The sequence below is a fragment of the Schistocerca cancellata genome, chromosome 5 (assembly GCF_023864275.1).
Source record: "Schistocerca cancellata isolate TAMUIC-IGC-003103 chromosome 5, iqSchCanc2.1, whole genome shotgun sequence".
In the NCBI taxonomy this organism is placed as follows: Eukaryota; Metazoa; Arthropoda; class Insecta; order Orthoptera; family Acrididae; genus Schistocerca; species Schistocerca cancellata.
The window spans coordinates 38,147,370-38,168,623 of record NC_064630.1 but is presented as its reverse complement, the minus strand read 5'-3'; the positions used below and the strand labels follow the sequence as shown (position 1 = coordinate 38,168,623).

General features: G+C 42.5%; 1 protein-coding gene across 1 annotated transcript in view; it reads right to left on the bottom strand.

Moving 5' to 3' along the window:
* LOC126187459 (titin) overlaps positions 1-21,254 on the bottom strand; it is a 947,541-nt gene that overhangs the window by 893,405 nt on the left and 32,882 nt on the right. The window contains exons 3-4 of the mRNA XM_049928552.1: positions 17,552-17,672; positions 8,035-8,390 (exon numbers count right to left, since the gene is read on the bottom strand). Of these exons, the coding sequence (XP_049784509.1) occupies positions 8,035-8,390; positions 17,552-17,672 (477 nt within the window). The remainder of the gene's footprint in view (positions 1-8,034; positions 8,391-17,551; positions 17,673-21,254) is intronic.

The window sequence follows — 21,254 nt, the reverse complement described above, 5'->3', positions numbered from 1 at the left end:
GTGGAAAATCTGTCATGTGACGTTCCACTAGAGCCGGCCGGTAGGAACGCAAGGTGGCAGAATTGTTTATTCCTGCTGCTGTGACGACTGGACGTACCGATTTTCCTAGTACTGCAGACGCTGTGCCTTGTGATAGTCAAATGTGCACATTCGCCCGACTTCGTTCGGAATTATTGTGAGACTGTTCCTGGCTTTGCACATTTGCACCACATTTGCGTGACTGTACATTACGTGGGCTTTTAGATCAGATCAGATTTCTGTCCATGACATATTTGGCTTGATGAATGTTAGGTCTTCATTTGCTCTTACTACTTGTGTAGAAAATTCATTTTCATTCACTTATCTAAAGCTTCAAATGACTTACCACAATAGTCTTCCACTCGTAAGACAATGTTTCAGGAATAAATGATAATTTGCAGTGATTTTATTTTGTGTAATGTACATAGTGGGAATATAAAGCTATATGGTCCATGGAACTGTATCTGCACATGAAACATGTTATCTTGTACATGAATATTGCTTATTATATTACGTCTGGTATAGGTGTAATATTACGAAGTTATTATCTTCCTTCATCGTCTTTGTTTAGTGAATCGTTCCACGTGTTACATACCTCCACATGATTGACTCAAGAACAGTTTCTCAAAACGTACCCTGTTCATTTTAATTGGATTCAGAGCTACGGTGACGCAATCTGCCTTAAGCAATGATTGCAAAAATATTTAATAGGAATTTCAGCTACATGGGTAAGCTTGTGTCTCTATGAAACTTCGAGAAATGTGCCTGCAGAGATGGAGGCATCGACATAATTTCTGTTGCCACACTAGCTCAGGGTTTTTTTATTTATTCGGTAATGTAGTGCACAGATGGCAAAAACATTTGCATTGCACAAATTGCATCTGAAATACGCAGTTTACTGACATACGTGGTTAGTATAGGCACGAAGTCTGCAGTGAGGATTCTAATTTCAGTTTGTCTTGGTTCACTACTGTCTATGGCCATGCAATTTGTGAAAGTGCTTCCCGCACTGAAACTTAAATCATCCCAGGCGGATGAATTTGCTTACGTATGATCAGACTTGCCATAAAAGGGTAAAATTTCTTGCAATAAAACTAGGGCTATAGTCTCTTGCGACATCCGATGTTAAACTAATTAAAGGGTGGGCTCTCCAAAATAATGACGTTAAGTTCCTGGTATTGTTTAACGCTGTACTCGGGGAAGGTACTTGAAAAAAGTGACGATATCAAGGAGAGTAGTTATATTTTACCTTGATTAGATGACATCACAACACTGGCAGAGTTTCAGGTTGAGACGATGGGAACAGTAAGGGCACAGCCCACAGTGCTGCCAAAGCTCAGCTGGTACCAGAGTGCTTTCCAGAGGAGTGCCTCACTCCAGCCGGGCTGTTTGGGAAGGGGGGGGGGGGTAGAGGACTTGAGATGTTGTTGTTGTGGTCTTCAGTCCCGAGACTAGTTTGATGCAGCTCTCCATGCTACTCTATCCTGTGCAAGCTTCTTCATCTCCCAGTACCTACTGCAACCTACATCCTACTGAATCTGCTTCGTGTATTCATCTCTTGGTCTCCCTCTACGATTTTTACCCTCCACGCTGCCCTCCAGTACCAAATTGGTGATCCCTTGATGCCTCAGAACATGTCCTACCAACCGATCCCTTCTTCTAGTCAAGTTGTGCCACAAACGTCTCTTCTCCCCAATCCTATTTAACACCTCCTCATTAGTTATGTGATCTACCCATCTAATCTTCAGCATTCTTCTGTAGCACCACATTTCGAAAGCTTCTATTCTCTTCTTGTCCAAACTATTTATCGTCCATGTTACACTTCCATACATGGCTACACTCCATACAAATACTTTCAGAAACGACTTCCTCACACTTAAATCTATACTCGATGTTAACAAATTTCTCTTCTTCAGAAACGCTTTCCTTGCCATTGCCAGTCTACATTTTATATACTCTCTACTTCGACCATCATCGGTTATTTTGCTCCCCAAATAGCAAAACTCCTTTACTACTTTAAGTGTCTCATTTCCTAATCTAATACCCTCAGCATCACCCGACTTAATTCGACTACATTCCATTATCCTCGTTTTGCTTTTGCTGATGTTCATCTTGTATCCTCCTTTCAAGACACTATCCATTCCGTTCAACTGCTCTTCCAAGTCCTTTGCTGTCTCTGACAGAATTACAATGTCATTGGCGAACCTCAAAGTTTTTATTTCTTTTCCATGGATTTTAATACCTACTCCGAATTTTTCTTTTGTTTCCTTCACTGCTTGCTCAGTATACAGATTGAATAACATCGAGGAGAGGCTACAACCCTTTCTCACTCCTTTCCCAACCACTGCTTCCCTTTCGTGCCCCTCAACTCTTATAACTGCCATTTGGTTTTTATACAAATTGTAAATAGCCTTTCGCTCCCTCTATTTTACCCCTGACACCTTCAGAATTTGAAAGAGAGTATTCCAGTCAACATTGTCAAAAGCTTTCTCTAAGTCTACAAAAGCTAGAAACGTTGGTTTGCCTTTCCTTAATCTAGCTTCTAAGATAAGTCGTAGGGTCAGTATTGCCTCACGTGTTCCCATATTTCTACGGAATCCAAACTGATCTTCCCTTGGTCGGTTTCTACTAGTTTTTCCATTCGTCTGTAAAGAATTCGCGTTAGTATTTTGCAGCCGTGACCTATTAAACTCATAGTTCGGTAATTTTCACATCTGTCAACACCTGCTTTCTTTGGGATTGGAATTATTATATTCTTCTTGAAGTCTGAGGGAATTTCGCCTGTCTCATACATCTTGCTCACCAAATATATATAAAAATACTAAAAGCTTGTTCTCAACAGATAAGTAAGATTCTCAGCCACCTGTGTAATAGCTCTCTGGAACAGGGCATTTTTCCCTGATAGACTGAAATATGCTATTGTTATACCTTTGCATAAAAAGGGGGATAGATCTGATGTCAACAATTACCATCCAATCTCCTTTTTAACAGCTTTATCCAAAATTTTTGAGAAAGTAATGTATTCAAGAGTAGCTTCACATATCTGTAACAATGAAGTACTAACAAAATGTCAGTTTGATTTCCAGAAAGGTTTTTCAACAGAAAATGCCATATATGCTTTCACTAATCAAATTTTGAATGATCTGAATAACCGAACACCACCCATTGGGATTTTTTGTGATCTCTCAAAGGCTTTTGATTGTGTAAATCATGAAATTCTGCTAGACAAGCTCAAGTATTGTGGCATGAGTGGGACAGTGCACAAATGGTTTAATTCGTACCTAACTGGAAGAGTGCACAAAGTTGAAATAAGTAGTTCTCATAATATGCAAAGATCATCACATTCCTCAAACTGGGGAACTATCAAGAATAGGGTTCCACAAGGGTCAGTCTTGGGTCCTATGTTGTTCTTAATATATATTAATGATTGGCGACTCCATGTTGTCTTATGCACTACGACCAGATAACAGGTATACTTGAAAAAAGAGACAGCATTGGTCGTATATTTTTTACTATCGCAAAATCGATTTTCTGTCACTGAGTGACCATCTTCAGTGCTATATTGTATAACTTAAATTAGGATGCACTGTTGTCACTAAGCTTACGGCAATCACATAGACTCACAATATAGCACTGAAGATGGTCACTCAGTGACAGAAAGTCGATTTTGCGATATTAAAAAATGTACGACCAATGCTGTCTCTTTTTTCAAGTATATATTAATGACTTGCCATTCTATATTCATGAAGAGGCAAAGTTAGTTCTCTTTGCTGATGATACAAGTATAGTAATCACACCTGACAAACAAGAATTAACTGATGAAATTGTCAATACTGTCTTTCAGAAAATTACTAAGTGGTTCCTTGTAAACGGACTCTCACTGAATTTTGATAAGACACAGTACATACAGTTCCGTACAGTGAATGGTATGGTGCCATTAATAAATATAGACCTTAATCAGAAGCATATAGCTAAGGTAGAATATTCCAAATTTTTAGGTGTGTCCATTGATGAGAGATTAAATTGGAAGAAACACATTGATGATCTGCTGAAACGTTTGAGTTCAGCTACTTATGCAATAAGGGTCATTGCAAATTTTGGTGATAAACATCTTAGTAAATTAGCTTACTACGCCTATTTTCACTCGTTGCTTTCATATGGCATCATATTTTGGGGTAATTCATCACTGAGGAATAAAGTATTTATTGCACAAAAGCATGTAATCAGAATAATAGCTGGAGTCCACCCAAGATCATCCTGCAGACATTTATTTAAGGATCTAGGGATATTCACAGTAGCTTCTCAGTATATATACTCTCTTATGAAATTATTTATTAACAACCAAACCCAATTCAAAAGTAATAGCAGTGTGCGTAACTACAATACTAGGAGAAAGGATGATCTTCACTATTCAAGATTAAATCTAACTTTGGCACAGAAAGGGGTGAATTATACTGGCACTAAAGTCTTTGGTCACTTACCAAATAGTATCAAAAGTCTGATAGATAACCAACAAGTATTTAAGAAAAAATTAAAAGAATTTCTGAATGACAACTCCTACTCCATAGAGGAATTTTTAGATATAAATTAAAAAAAAACACACAAAAAATGAAAAAGTTGTTACATTAACTTAAGTATGTTGTTAAATTAACTTAATTGTGTAATGTATTGGAAAATTTGACTCATTCCACATCATTACGAAATATCGTATTCATGACCCATGGAACTAGTATTAATCTAATCTAATCTAATCTAATCTAATCACCAGATGGCAGAGTTTTGTCAGGACTGGCTCTCCCAAGGCCGTCAGTAGTTCTAATGGAATGTTGTCCACTCCTGGGGCCTTGTTTCGACTCAGATTTTTCAGTGCTGTGTCAAACTCTTCACGCAGTATCATATCTCCCATTTCATCTTCATCTACATCCTCTTCCATTTCCATAATATTGTCCTCAAGTACATTGCCCTTGTATAGTCCCTCTATATACTCCTTCCACCTTTCTGCTTTCCCTTCTTTGCTTAGAACTGGGTTTCCATCTGAGCTCTTAATATTCATACAACTTGTTCTCTTTTCTCCAAAGGTCTCTTTAATTTTCCTGTAGGCAGTATCTATCTTACCCCTAGTGAGATAAGCCTCTACATCCATACATTTATCCTCTAGCCATCCCTGCTTAGCCATTTTGCACTTCCTGTCGATCTCATTTTTGAGACGTTTGTATTCCTTTTTGCGTGCTTCATTTACTGCATTTTTATATTTTCTCCTTTCATCAATTAAATTCAATATTTCTTCTGTTACCCAAGGATTTCTACTAGCCCTCGTCTTTTTACCTACTTGATCCTCTGCTGCCTTCACTACTTCATCCCTCAAAGCTACCCATTCTTCTTCTACTGTATTTCTTTCCCTCATTCCAGCCATTTGCTCCCTTACGCTCTCCCTGAAACTCTGTACAACCTCTGGCTTAGTCAGTTTATCCAGGTTCCATCTCCTTAAATTCCCACATGCATAAAATGAGCAAACAAACAACATAAAACTGCAGATAAAACCATAGGTTGTTAACATCCAAAACATACTTCGGTGTGAACCAGGGCAGGATCTGTTGTTCTGTCTGCAGTAAAACTAAAGCAATGATATATAATGCAATAATGGTTCCAACGACCCTACAGGAAAAGGAGAACTTATGAGGTACAAAGTCTGGTCACAAGCAACTACTACGTTTGACCAAACATTTTTGCTGAAGAAACATATGTCTGGTAAAGAAGAGCCTGAGCATTACATGAAATTATGTGAAAACTTAATAGTTTACATCAAATGGAGGCGGAAAACATACAATGAACAGGCTATATGGCTTGCAATATGTACCATATTTAAGCCAAAGATGTGCGCATGGGAAGACCCAATACATCTGTTCAGTGGACCAAGTAGTTGAGTAAAATTGTAAAAGACCCATTATTGCTATAGTTGAACATGACTCAACTGAAAAGGCTCAAGACTGCAGTTACAAGCGACATACTACGAGGTCGGAATATGAGCTCCACAGTCGATAAATGCTGAGCACTAGCATAGTAGTAGGTAAGCAGACTGCTGGTGAAATTCTGCTTCCCAGAATGAATCTTGATTTCACAGTGGAGTGCGTGTTGATTCAAAATGACATGCCAGATTAAAACTGCGTGTGGAAACTGGGATCCAGAACCATACTGGCTGTAAAGCTGTGAGGGCAGGACATGAGTTGTACCTTGATATATCTGTTAAGAGAGCATGTGGATCATCACCTTTAAAAATTTTATTAGAAGCTTTTGTATATTCACGTACATTAACTTCCAAATTTCACAGATAACTTTCTGAAAACCAGGGAGCAATGACACTAATACTTTCTAAAAATGGCGAGGAAATTAGGAATTTACTGGCTACATTTAAGGTAGGAAAATTTTCAGGTGCAAGTTTGAAGGCCTGCTCATGTGGATGGGCTTGCAGCCATACCAGGAATATTCCAGCCAGGAAAACATGCAAATTCCCAGGCTGATCAAGGCTGTTATCAACAAAAATGTCAACACGGTTTCTGAGTGTGTAGGAAGAACCAGAAAACCACAGGACGTTGAGTATGGGAAGACAGAAGGGGAAAGACACACAGCAAGAGTAAAAAGCTGATTTCCCAAACCACTGAAACGAAAACCATTCCTGTGATTTCTACAGTTTTGTAGCCATAGTTTGGAGGCCAATGTTCACAGTCGCAGTGATAGTGAAATACTGGTAACTGTGAGTGCATACTCTGATGTTATATTGTGTAAATAATGACGTTGCTATTATAGTTCTTAAATCAATTGTGTGACAGGTTTGCTTCCGAAATTTTCGAATGGTTCTTCAAGGTCTGAATAGGGTGTAAAAGTACAATGCATAAAAAATTTTAGAATGTTTAGGAGAGATAAGCACAACCACGATAGTTATGTGACAAAAGTTTCACAGCCATATCGTTTCCATACAAGCAGACCATCAAAGTTTTGATGCTAATGATGTCCAGAGAAGGTATTCAACTTGCCATTTGATGAGTATTGTTTTAGAAACGGCCCTTGGTCTGCCAGGAAGTTCCAGGAGCTTGTGTAACTGTCAGTATAGCGTCCGGTGTTTAGTGACTTCAAGCTATCCATTCACACGCAGGCAAGTCGGGGGAGCATCTATCGAGTGGGTCGATGGCCCATCTGACAGTGTTTGGACTCAGTGAGACTACATGCCAAACCCTATCTTCACGTGGCAGTTTTCACTGTGCCAAAGTAGAAGGGAAAAGGACGGAGTGTGAGGTGGCAGGTAGAGGTTGGGGGTAGAGGGGATTGGTGCATTGGTGGAGCCGACGCAGCAAGACACTTGACCCAACAGCTATGAAATCATAAATCACAAAGGTGAACATGATGGGGCAGACCAGCTTCGCAGGGGGGAGGTGACCAATGAGGTCGGCCTATGGATGGCTGATGCCAAACCCCATCTGCACTCAGTCACGTGGCGGTTTTCACTGTGCCAGAATAGAATGTGGAAGGACGGAATGTGAGGTGGCAGTTAGAGGTCGGGGCTAGCGGGTATAGGCGTGTTGGTGGAGCTGACACAGCAGGATCCTTGACCCAACTGCTATGAAATCGTACACCACAAAGGAGAACATGATGGCGCAGACCAGCTTCACAGGGGGAGGTGACCAAAGAGGTCAGCATATGAATGGATGGCTGATGCCAAACCCCATCTGCTCTCAGTCTCATGGCAGTTTTCAACATGCCAAACCAGAAGGGAAAAGGATGGAGACTGAGGTGGCAGGTAGAGGTCGGAGCTAGCAGGTAGTGGTGCGTTGATGGAGCCGATACACAAGGACCCTTGACCCGACAGCTATGAAATCGTACACCACAAAGGAGAACATGATGGGGCAGACCAGCTTCACAGGGGGAGGTGACCAATTGGTCGGTCTGTGAATGGGCGGCTTTATAGGTCATAAGCCGCCCTCAAAAGCTGCCTCCAGTGCCCACTGGCCGCTGGCAGAGTACCTTGGCCGTGTGCTGGAAGTCCTGGTGCTGCTCCTTCTGGCGCTGGATCTCGGCGACGGAGCAGCCGACCTGGTCGCGCATGGCGGCGCCCAGCTGGCGCAGCCAGGCCGCCGCCTGCGCCGCGTCCGCCTCGTAGCAGCGCACCAGCGCCGCCTGGCGCAGCAGCAGGCGGTGGCGCGCCACGCGCTCGCGCAGCGCGGCCGCGCGCGCGCACACCTGCTGCAGCAGCCGCTGCGCGCGCGCTGTGTCGGCCGCGCGCTCCACCGCCAGGTGGCGGCCCAGCGCGTCCTTCACCGGCATCACCAGCAGGTCCGACAGCCGCTCGCCCTCGCGCACGCACTCCCGCTCCACCTCACCTGCCACGACAGAAGCGCGCCGTTTCTTTACTTACGTCACCTGGCGGTGTTAGGGACTTGCCCTGAGTCCGTCTCACACAAAGATTCGCTATTCGTTTACTACGTAGTACAGGGTTATTACAAATGATTGAAGCGATTTCACAGCTCTACAATAACTTTATTATTTGAGATATTTTCAAAATACTTTGCACACACATACAAAAACTCAAAAAGTTTTTTTAGGCATTCACAAATGTTCGATATGTGCCCTTTTAGTGATTCGGCAGACATCAAGCCAATAATCAAGTTCCTCCCACATTCGGCGCAGCATGTCCCCATCAATGAGTTCGAAAGCATCGATGATGCGAGCTCGCAGTTCTGGCACGTTTCTTGGTAGAGGAGGTTTAAACACTGAATCTTTCACATAACCCCACAGAAAGAAATCGCACGGGGTTAAGTCGGGAGAGTGTGGTGGCCATGACATGAATTGCTGATCATGATCTCCACCACGACCGATCCATCGGTTTTCCAATCTCCTGTTTAAGAAATGCCGAACATTATGATGGAAGTGCGGTGGAGCACCATCCTGTTGAAAGATGAAGTCGATGCTGTCGGTCTCCAGTTGTGGCATGAGCCAATTTTCCGCGGGCTACGCGCGAAACTTGCCCGCATGCGTTCAACCGTTTCTTCGCTCACTGCAGGCCGACCCGTTGATTTCCACTTACAGAGGCATCCAGAAGCTTTAAACTGCGCATGCCATCGCCGAATGGAGTTAGCAGTTGGTGGATCTTTGTTGAACTTCGTCCTGAAGTGTCGTTGCACTGTTATGACTGACTGATGTGAGTGCATTTCAAGCACGACATACGCTTTCTCGGCTCCTGTCGCCAGTTTGTCTCACTGCGCTCTCGAGCGCTCTGACGGCAGAAACCTGAAGTGAGGCTTCAGCCGAACAAAACTTTATGAGTTTTTCTACGTATCTGTATTGTGTCGTGACCATATGTCAATGAATGGAGCTAGAGTGAATTTATGAAATCGCTTCAATCATTTGTAATAGCCCTGTACACCCGATTGTCGGCCGGCAGGTACAGCGTAAGGCTAGCTCACAACGCTGTAGCGGTCACGCGGTGTAGGGTCTGGTGCCAGTTGTATCGTGGAAAAACGTCAATTCCAAGTACAGATTAACTGAGAGATTTCTCAGCATATGGAAACGTCTCTCCTTTATAATGTAGAGCAGCTGAAGCAATACTGATTTCTTTGCTCCTATGTGAAATCGTTTGCAGTAACTGAAAGGCAGTTTGAGGGTGGGTTCCAGTGGTGTACCTCCCTTGTGAGGCCCCACTTCATGTGAGGTCGTGGCTTCCAGACTGATGTCAGGCTGCGACATGACTTTTGATTGTCCAGCACAGCTATCATTTAGAGAAAGCTACAGTGGATTATTGTCCAAAAACATGTAAAACTCCCTGTGGGGAAAGCAGTCTAGCACTCGATAGAAGTTACTTGTCAGGTGTCAGGTGACCCAGCAACTAAACATATGGCTAATCATACTCTGTGTGAGACGGCTTTTGTGTCCTACAAATTCTGCTCATGGGAAATATTCCATATTTTGCAACACACACAACACAATCTCACGTTACATCGACCACCATTTTATATGGAGTCTGAAACTTACCTCACCTTCTTCCCTCCCTGGAACACCTCTAAGACCAATTTGTTAACACATTAACAAAAAATGCAATGTCACATCATAACATCTGAAACACTAATCAGCGCCTATTAGATGGAGGGGGTCCGACAGCCGATCAGTTCAAGTTATTGCATGACTCCTGTTGCCTCAAATTCAACCACGCCTAGACGATCAATACCACAGTTCGATCACATCCGCATTGTTACTTTGTGTCAGGAAGGGCTCTCCACAAGGGAACTGTCTAGGCATCTCGGAGTGCACCAAAGCGATGTTGTTCGGACATGGAGGAGATACAGAGAGACAGGAACTGTCGATGACATACCTTGCTGAGGCCACCCATGGGCTACTACTGCAGTGGATGACCGCTACCTACGGATTATGGCTCGGAGGAACCCTGAAAGCAACGCCACCATGTTGAATAATGCTTTTTGTGCAGTCACAGGACGTCATGTTACCACTAAAACTGTGCCCAATAGGCTGCATGATGCCCAGCTTCACTACTGACGTCCATGGCGAGGTCCATTTTTGCAACCACGACACCATGCAGTGCGGTACAGTGGGCCCAACAACATGCTGAATGGACCACTCAGGATTGGCATCACGTTCTCTTCACCAATAAGTGTCGCATATGCCTTCAACATGACAATCGTTCGAAACATGTTTTAGGCAACCCAGTCAGGCTGAACGCTTTAGACACACGGTCCAGCGTGTGCAGCAAGGTGGAGGTTCCCTGCTGCTTTTGGGTGGCATTATTTGGTGTCGACGTACACCGCTGGTGGTCATAGAAGGCGCCATAATGGCTGTACGATGTGTGAATGGCATCCTCTGACCGATAGTGCAACCATAGCGGTAGCATACTGACGAGGCATTAGTTTTCATGAACGACAATTCGTGCCCCCATCGTGCACATCTTGTGAACGACTTCCTTCAGGATAACGACAAGCCGCGTGGGATTAGCCGAGCTGTCTAAGGGGCTGCAGTCATGGACCGTGTGGCTGCTCCCTGCGGTGGTTCAAGTCCTCCGTCGGGCATGGATGTGTGTGTTTGTCCTTAGGATAATTTAGTTTATGTAGTGTGTAAGCTTAGGGACTGATGATCTTAGCAGTTAAGTCCCACAAGATTTTATACACATTTGAACATTTTGATTACAACATCGCTTGAATAGAGTGGCCAGCTTGTTCTCCAGACATGAACCCCATTGAACATGCCTGGGATAGATTGAAAAGGGCTGTTTATGGACGACGTGGCCCACCAACCACTCTGAGGGATCTACGCTGAATCGCCGTGGAACAATCTGGAGCAACAGTGCCTTGATGAACTTGTTGATAGTATTCCACAACGAATACGGACATGCATCAATGCAAGAGGACGTGCAATGGGGTATTAGAGGTAGCGGTGTGTACAGCAGTCTGATCCACCACCTCTGAAGGCCTCGCTGTATGGTGGTACAACATGCAATGTATCGGTTTCATGAGCAATAAAAAGGGCGGAAATAATGTTTATGTTGACCTCCATTCCAATTTTCTGCTCAGGTTCTGGAACTCTCAGAACCGAGATCATGCAAAACTTTTTTTGGTGTGTGTATATGATCTGAGGATTTTCAAGTGTACACGCTACTTCCAAGGTTGCTGAGTTTGGTGCCAGATACAATCGTCGTAGGTCCATGATATTTTGGCGAATAACCGTTTCACCATCATGAGGTGATGCTGATGGAACGGTTATTTACCAAAATATTACAGACTTACAACGTCTGAATCAAGCAGTACACTGAAGAACCTTGGAAACAGTAATTTGGTTGTTGAGTCAAAGAATCTGAGCTGCCCATTCCACAGAAATAGAAAATTTTTCAGAATTCTGGTAGAGATATTCCCACAATTTGGATGGGTTTGATGCTGGTACTCATATGAAGCACTTCAACTACTGCACTAGGGTCGCTCAGTACTTTGGTTGTCAAAGTAAACACTGTCAGCCAAATTCATATAGTCTAAAGGCAGGCCCAGCCCATCTCAGCTGCTGCCACAGCCAAAGCCAGGAATATTCAGACCAGCCACCACTTACACACCTGCCATTATGGAGAGCAGCAATTTTTGTGCAGTATCACAAGACTCTCAAAGTCAGCTCACCCCCACATATGACCTGGTAAGTGAAATGCTCTACAGCATACTCAAAAAAGCCACACACCATTGTTCTGTTTGTCTCAAAACAATAATTCAAACTCAGAAAACTGACCCTGTACTACTGAAATTATTGACTTACTCGTTTATTGTAGTAAAGGTGGGAAGAAATTAATTGTGACAGAAGAACGTATGAAAAGGATAACTGCAGTCAACCTATAGAGATATATTTTGTGCAAGTAAAACTGTTGTAATGGATGTACTCTATTTACACTCCAGAAAGCAGTGCACCAAAGTCTTTTATTTGTTATTAATTGCTAATGATGGATGCAAATGCAATACCTTTCTGGATTAATAAATATTATCAACATCAATAATCTCAGCCATGACACAAATAGTGTACCCAACACATGGGTCTTATAAGTAATGAATGTAAGTGATACAAAGTAGATTCCAACATTAACACAAAATTACACAGTACAATGCAATTTTTGTGCAGTATCACAAGACTCTCAAAGTCAGCTCACCCCCACTTATGACCTGGTAAGTGAAATGCTCCACAGCATACTCAAAAAAGCCACACGTCATTGTTCTGTTTGTCTCAAAACAATCATTCAAACTCAGAAAACTGACCCTGAACTACTGATATTATTGACTTACTCGTTTATTGTAGTAAAGGTGGGAAGAAATTAATTGTGACAGAAGAACATATGAAAAGGATAACTGCAGTCAACCTATAGAGATATATTTTGTGGAAGTAAAACTGTTGTAATGGATGTACTCTATTTACATTCCAGAAAGCAGTGCACCAAAGTCTTTTATTTGTTATTAATTGCTAATGATGGATGCAAGTGCAATACCTTTCTGAATTAATAAATATTATCAACATCAATAATCTCAGCCATGACACAAATAGTGTACCCAACACATGGGTCTTATAAGTAATGAATGTAAGTGATACAAAGTAGATTCCAACATTAACACAAAATTACACAGTACAATGCCGTCGTCTGGAGTCTGATATCTTAGCCCCTAATAAACCCTTGACTGCTCAGATACTTTACTGACACGATTCCTTGCCCTTCTGTCACATACACGACACAAATATATTGTACAGACACGTCTGAAGTCCTTACTTCCATTTAATTCACTGCTGCAATAACTAAATAAACTTCCAGTGAAACTACATTTACTGAACCATTTATAACATAAAAATACCATCACCTTCAACAAGAATGGCAGAACACATACCAAGATCATTACCACATAATTAATCATTCTACCACACGAAAATCACAGTTTTCTAATTATTTAATTCATGAACTTCCATCTTTTAAAGTCTGTACAAGTGGTACATTTTGTACATACCACTGAACAACTGGTGAGGAGCAATCTAGCAGCCTAACTACTGTCAGCCTGCCCCCAAAATGGGAAATAAAGAAAAAATACAATCTGGATGTAAGACATCAAACGATGAGAGTTACAGTACACACTAAAATACTACCACAGGACTACTACAGCTATTGATAAGAAAGGTGTGGTAATAAAAGTATGCATGGAAGCAGGTACAGTGTACAAGCAAATTATGGTAACTTCAGAGGTGGGGTGATGAATAGTAACAATGCCATTCGTAATATTAATAAAATTAATATTACTAGTGGATGATAATGGTAGTTTTGAAATGTGGTTGTGGGCTCCAGTGTGTCTTGCGAAGACAGAAGAAACAGATGAGACAGGAGCATATAAGAATATTAGGAATGAATTAAAAGAACGAGGCAAATCTTCCTTAGTTATTGTTGACAATAGTGATATTAATATGATTATTAGCTTTATAAGCAGTTTTTTAATGTAGAGAGGTATACTAAATTTCACTAAGAACAATTCACACACACATACATCACTAATTTGATCATTAGCACACGACTAACATTTGTGGCTGTTTCTTTTATGTTTCCCTGTAAGTAAATCAGCATGCGGGCCAGATACGGAAATTCTTGAAGGCAAAAGACTTCCTGAATTTGTAACTTGGTTATGTTACAGACTGCTGGATACAAATAACTATATGCAATGACTGCTGCACCCAACAATTTATTTATTGAAATAAATGACGATTGTATGTGAGAAACGGATCTCAGATTTCACTGCCATTGTAAAACTGGAACTGTCATGGAAATGTGAAACACAGACCCACCATAAAACTAGAGTGGCCCACAGAAACAGTAAGATAGTCATTTATGTCTCTTTATAGTTAACCATATTAATTAAACTACAAATTTGCAGTATGGATTCTTCAACAGTAATGTGGTGAAACAAAAGGAAACACATAGGAACAGAACAATTAAGCAGTCAGGTGTAAAGTGTTTTATGAAACTTACGAACTGATGAATTGCCTTAAAAACTATGTCAAAACAGGAGAAAGAAAGACGATGTAATGCAGAAAACAAGAACTGAAGGTTGCCTTTGCTTTGGATTGCAACAGCAGTCCCTTTGTTGTCACTGTCATAAGGTTGTCATGTTGACTAGAAGTGCTTCATCTTCTTCTTAAAAGGAGCGTCGTTCTGGGTCATGCACAAAATGTAGGACAGTTGGATCCATGATCAGATGATAGCAATGCGGAATGAGTGTGAGTATGTTTTTGTTTGATGATCTTGTGCCGTTAGTGTACCAAATGGATCATTCTGATGAATGAGGCGAGGCACTTAAGAAATTACAGAGGAAGGAACTGTTGAAAATGAAGCCACACTGCTTGACTGCCCATATATAACGTAATTGGGCAGATGTGCCATAGATATCTTCAAAGACGAAATCGTGGAGATATAATACTCCCAAACATCTACAGCTTGCTCAAGCCACTACGACTTTGCACGGTTCAACCAGTCTTGATGTAAATCATAGAACTGAAGATTTGCCACAGCGAGTGTTACTTGGTTACTATTCTGGCGGAAATATGTTACTAAAGTTTTAAAGAGCATGTCGAAAAACGGAAGTTATCCTCTTTGCAGAAACAATGCTTACTCTTGATCCATTAGCACACTAACAATTTTGACTGTAATGGAGTTTGTATGAGTAGAGAGTTATGAGATAAGATGAGTGATTGATTTCAGATTAACCATCAAAATTAGCTGCGACTTATTAGTATCCATTGTCGAGCCAATATATCGTACGTACTGGACACTGAGCTAAGGTCGATATGAATTTCCAGTTTTCAATTAAATACAATGATGCTCACAAGTATATTCCACACGTGAATGATGGTTAACAGTCACTGGTATATGGAAATTAGAGATAACTCAGGAAATCATGAAGTGTCTGAAGCAGAGGTTTAATATGTTGATGAAAGAGTCCATGGGTGTACTGGCAGTTCATAGTGTCGAGTGAATATATTTTGGCGATCAGATATGTCGCCATCGTCAGTTGGTCAAAACGCTAGTCCGCATTCTGTACACCTTCTAGGGTGAAGATAGTTTTTCCTGAGAAGTGGAACATCTCAGAAGAATGTTCTGGAAAAACCGTCACTTCGAATTCCAGATGAGGCATGTTCTGCACCCTAACACTACGACACAATTTGAGGAAACGGACGAAGTTATGGAGATAGAGCCACCCACAGCCTTTATTTCGTACACCAGCGCGCCATAGGTAATATTGGCTAAGATATATATTGGATAGCTGTGTGCACAATTGAAGATTGCTGCCGAGAACACCAGCAACACACCTGACTAAAGTATCCTAACAGGTCAATGGTTGCAGAGCACTATTTATCCGAGATTCATGCAGTTTAATATGAATGCACCAGGATTTTAGTGGAACCGTCGAAATACTGGGACAGCGTTGTTGTAGAAACCATAAAAGTACGAACCTGGAACAATGTTATCAACTGGGACTGTGGCTGTAGCTGCAGCAATGCTTGGGAAGCAATGCTGTGTATAAGGAAGGAAAAGACACAAAGCAAACACAGCGAAATGGCGGCCACGAAGGATGGAGTGCCCACTTGCACACTACTGCAGCTGGGGTGCCCTGGTGGGTGTTGCTGGCCAAATATACCGACGCACTTTTCGAGTGCCCTCAGGTGTGGACCACATATAGAATGACTCACAGGCGGTGGAGACACACATCGGCCCTGCATTCCCAGGACGCCAGTTTCTGTGTGCTGAACACTATTATTCAAGACCAACAGTACAGTTGTGGACTGTTTGGTCAAATAGTACTCTGAAAGGAACTGAAGAGTAACGTCGAATATGTAGTTACAAAAGTGATGTAGGACAATATTACCAGGTGTGAAGAACGAGTGTTACAGTATGTTTGTGTCCTTGTGGCATCTGTAAGATAACAGACAGATGCCAGTTGGGAAACAGACCTCTTGGGTCGTGTGAGAATGGGAAAGGCAGTTACCTTAGACAATTTGATCAAATAGTATAGAGATAACAATTATCCTGAGAAGAAAGATGATTGGCACTTTGGTGGCAGGCTGGTGTTCATAAACTGTGGCTACAATAACAACCTCCAGATGGACATCTAAAAGGTTTCACTAACAATCATCTTGTGGTGCAGTTCTTCTTGTTGTCTCCGTGCTTGCTAAGAAAATGGGATGAGAAGTTCCGCCTTATGCAATACACCTTATTTCTTTTGTTTCACTCATACATGTTTCAGCACTTTTGTGCTATCATCAGTGGGTTCTATTTATTTTTAACTTACATTATATTATTGTCCTCTTGTTTTGGTAGCTGTTATGCTACACAATTTACAACATGTCATAGTTTTGAAGTTTTGGTGGGTTTGCCTATGTTTTGAATAATCGATAAACTGCATTGCCACATGAACACAAGCAAAGAAGTAAGCCCATTTACTTCGCCAACAAAACAGGAAAACCCACCAAAACTTCAAAACTATGACATGTTGTAAATTGTGTAGCATAACAGCTACCAAAACAAGAGGACAATAATATAATGTAAGTTAAAAATAAATAGAACCCACTGATGATAGCACAAAAGTGCTGAAACATGTATGAGTGAAACAAAAGAAATAAGGTGTATTGCATAAGGCGGAACTTCTCATCCCGGTTTCACTAACATTGAACAACAGCTATGACACAAACTGAAAATCAGAATTGGCTGTTGTGCTTTTGTGACCTCACTCCCCATCAGAAGGGAGACACAGCTCTCAGGAAATGACTCCTGAGTCGAGTGCGTAAATTAAGTGTTGAGGATCAAAAAATAGGTAAAGTGTACAGACAGTGATGATATCCACTGAAGTCACCCAGACGTGTGTGTGCCTGAAATGGCATCACACATGTGACAGAGTGAAGCCAGCCAGTTTGGTGACGCCCAGCTGGTGATGGGGGTGGAGCGCGCAGCGCTGGGCGGCAGCAGCTGCAGGTGTCTGCTCACCCAGGGCCTCGCTGTCCTCGTGCAGCTGGCGCAGCGCCTCCTCAGCCTGCTCCAGGCGGCGCTCCAGCTCCGTGTCATTGCGCTCCAGCGATATCAGCAGCTCATCTGATCGCTCCAGGTACTGCAACAAAATTTTCAACCGTGTACCTCTTATGTTTAACTACAGTGGAATGAAAAACTGAGTACCAGTGTATAAGAAACATACAATGTAATTATGATGGTGCAAAATTTGTTACACAGTAGAATATGAACAGGAACAAAGAGTTCTGTTCTACATTTACACACATACTCCGCAAGTGCCCATATGGAGCATGACAGAGGGTACCTTGTAGCACTCCTAGTCATTTCTTTTCCTGTCCCACTCGCAAACAGAGCAAGAGAAAAACGACTGTCTATACGTGAAATGTTCACTGCCATTAGTACAATCGTTCTGCACACGACTTCTGTGGTGTCACCGCCAGACACCACACTTGCTACGTGGTAGCCTTTAAATCGGCCGCGGTCCGCTAGTATACGACGGACCCGTGTGTCACCACTGTCGGTGATTGCAGACCGAGCGCCGCCACTCGGCAGGTCTAGAGACACTTACTAGCACTCGCCCCAGTTGTACAGCCGACTTTGCTAGAGAAATTACGCTCTCATCTGCCGAGACGATAGTTAGCATAGCCTTCAGCTACGTCATTTGCTACGACCTAGCAAGGCGCCATTATCATTTGCTATTTATCTTGTGATGCATGTACCGTCAGACCGATGTTCATCAATTATGAATTACAGTTAAGTATTCCAGCAGCTACATATTATTTTTACTAGACTCAACTCCTTTAACTGTTCCAAACCTCACGCCAGCCTGCATGAGCTTAACACGTGCCTTTCGGCTACCAATCATAGTAGCTTGTCTGTCTTGCCAAGTCACAACAACTTCTAAATTTCCTCAATAGCGTTTCGCGATAAGAACATCGTCTTCCCTCCAATTTGAGTTCACAAAGCGTCTCCCTAAAACTTGCACATTGATCAAACCTGTCAGTAAGAACCCTTCAAGCCTGCATCTGAATTACTCGGATGACTTCCTTCAGTCCAACCTAGTGAGAATCCCAGACACTCTAGCAGTACTCAAGAATGGATCGCACTATTGTTCTGCAAGTGGTCTCCTTTGTAGATGAACCACATTTTCCTAAAAATCTCCCAACTGAAGTCCACCATTCGCCCTCTCTACTACCATCCTTGAATGCTCATCCTGTTTCATGTCGCTTAGCAACATTACACCCAGATATTTATTAGCTGCGACTGTGTCAAGCGCCACACTACTAACGCTGCATTCTAATATTGCGGAATTGTTTTCCTATACATTTCCCGTAACTTACATTTTTCTACTTTTAGAGATTCATCGCACCAACTATAAATTTTGTCTAACAAATCTTGCGTCCTCCTACAGTCACTCAACGACGAAACCTAGGCATATACCGCAGCGTTATCAGCAAACAGCTACATACTACTCCTGACTTTGTCTGTCAGATCGTTTATGTATAGAGAGAATAAGCGCGGTCCCATCACACTTTCCTGGTGCACTAGTTAAGAGTCTCTAGTGAACAGTCCTGTTCTTTTACCTGTCTAATGAATCTACTGCGCTAGTTTGCTGTTGTTTCGTACTTTGCCCTGGGCGAGAGATTCACGATATGTGCAAGCTACGTAAGAGTCCAATGCCATAGAGTACTTTATTGTAAACAGAACTGGGATTCAACGTGGACCTGGTGACTTATTTCTTTTCAACTCTTTCATCTGCTTCTCTACGCCAGGGAGCACTTCAGCTTTCGCTTTGCTGTCTTCTGTTGCCACACTAGACCGGACAATGAGTGAATGGATAGAAGTGTTCTACCCATTAGCGATTTTATGTACATCCAGTGGCCTATCTGACTGGTCTGAAGGAAGCTGGCAGCTGATGGAAGAAGTCGCCTGTGTATTCAAACAAGGGAAATATGAACAAGTGAAGGAAGGCTGGATTAGTGTGTAGCAAAATATCGTCCACAACCTTAAGTAATGAATCGTTCTGGCATTCGATTGAAGTGAGAGAAATGTCAGAAAACCTAGATGGGGATGGCCAGATGTAGTCGTGTTCAAACTGCAACCCACCCAAGTCGAAGTCGCTTGTTTCTAAGCCACTATGTAAGTAAATGGGAAATCGATGGCTAGTGCAGGTCAGAAGTTTCTATAAATATAACAAGTAGGTTTGGACAGGTAGCCTTAACAAGTTCGTTCTACTGTTTGTAAGGTTCCTCCCATATGTGTCTGTCTTGTGGCAGCATATTGTGCAGTAGACTGGGAAGTATTTCGTCTCATTCGACGTAGTTGTGAAAAGTTACTTCTGGCTTCTACATTTACTTCTGCATACATACTCTGCAAACCACTGTGAATTGCATGGCACGGGGTACTTAGTATAGTACCACATGCCAGGACTTCTTCCCGTGCCAATCGCCCATACTGCAACATAATGATTCCATTTCGCCTACGCTGGGAAGCCTTCACACATCCACCATTCTGTCCCGATTTCACGCCATGCGATTTCCGTATTTTTGGAGCCCTGACAAAAGGCATTCGAAGGCGTCAATTTGCTTCAGACTAAGAGGTGCACGCCAGGCTACAATCATATTTCCTTAGGCGACAGCAGATATTTTTCTACAGAGGCACTGACCACCACCTCGCTCAGTGGGTTAAATGTATTAAGTTATGGTGTTTATTTTTGAAATAATAAACAGTTTTATTATTTTTTTCCATCTGCCTCGTTTTCATTTGACTGCTCCTTATATTTGTATGAGTTAGTTCATTACATCAGTGGGTCACTAATTCTGTAGTCATGGGCTACTACTTTAATGTGTTTTCTGAGGTGCACAATTTACTTCCTGAGCATTTAAAACAAGTTAATCAGTCTTTGAGTCACTTTGAATCTTCTCACGTTCTATCTTGAAAATTTTGGGTGTTTTTTTTTTTTGTTTCGGACAGTGCTTGATTGTACGAGGGCTATTCGGAAAGTAAGATCCTATAGGTTGCGAAATTCCTGTCCAGCAGTCCTTTCGACTGCTTCACATCGTTCTTCTCAGTTCTGAGCAGACAGTGAGAACACAAAGATACCTGGAACGATAGTGTCTTCCGCAAGTTATGGGTGCCCGCTGTGAGGTTTCGCCTGATTTCATGCAACCCCACATAACGTACCTGTCACGCACTTCCTTCTCCCTGGCAGTTCTCGACCGCACACTTCAGGGGCAATGGGGATGCCCATGCTGCGTTTTCGACAGGAAGCGTCTGATTACCCACCGTACAGCCCGAACTTGCCTCCCTCTGATGTTCATCTGTGCTCACATGAAATGCTGGCTGTGAAGGCAACATTTTTGCACAGGTAACGAACTGGAGATCAGTGGCGGAAATGGAAAAAAGAACACATTGACACCGGTGTGTCAGACCCACCATACTTGCTCCGGACACTGCGAGAGGGCTGTACAAGCAATGATCACACGCACGGCACAGCGGACACACCAGGAACCGCGGTGTTGGCCGTCGAATGGCGCTAGCTGCGCAGCATTTGTGCACCGCCGCCGTCAGTGTCAGCCAGTTTGCCGTGGCATACGGAGCTCCATCGCAGTCTTTAACACTGGTAGCATGCCGCGACAGCGTGGACGTGAACCATATGTGCAGTTGACGGACTTTGAGCGAG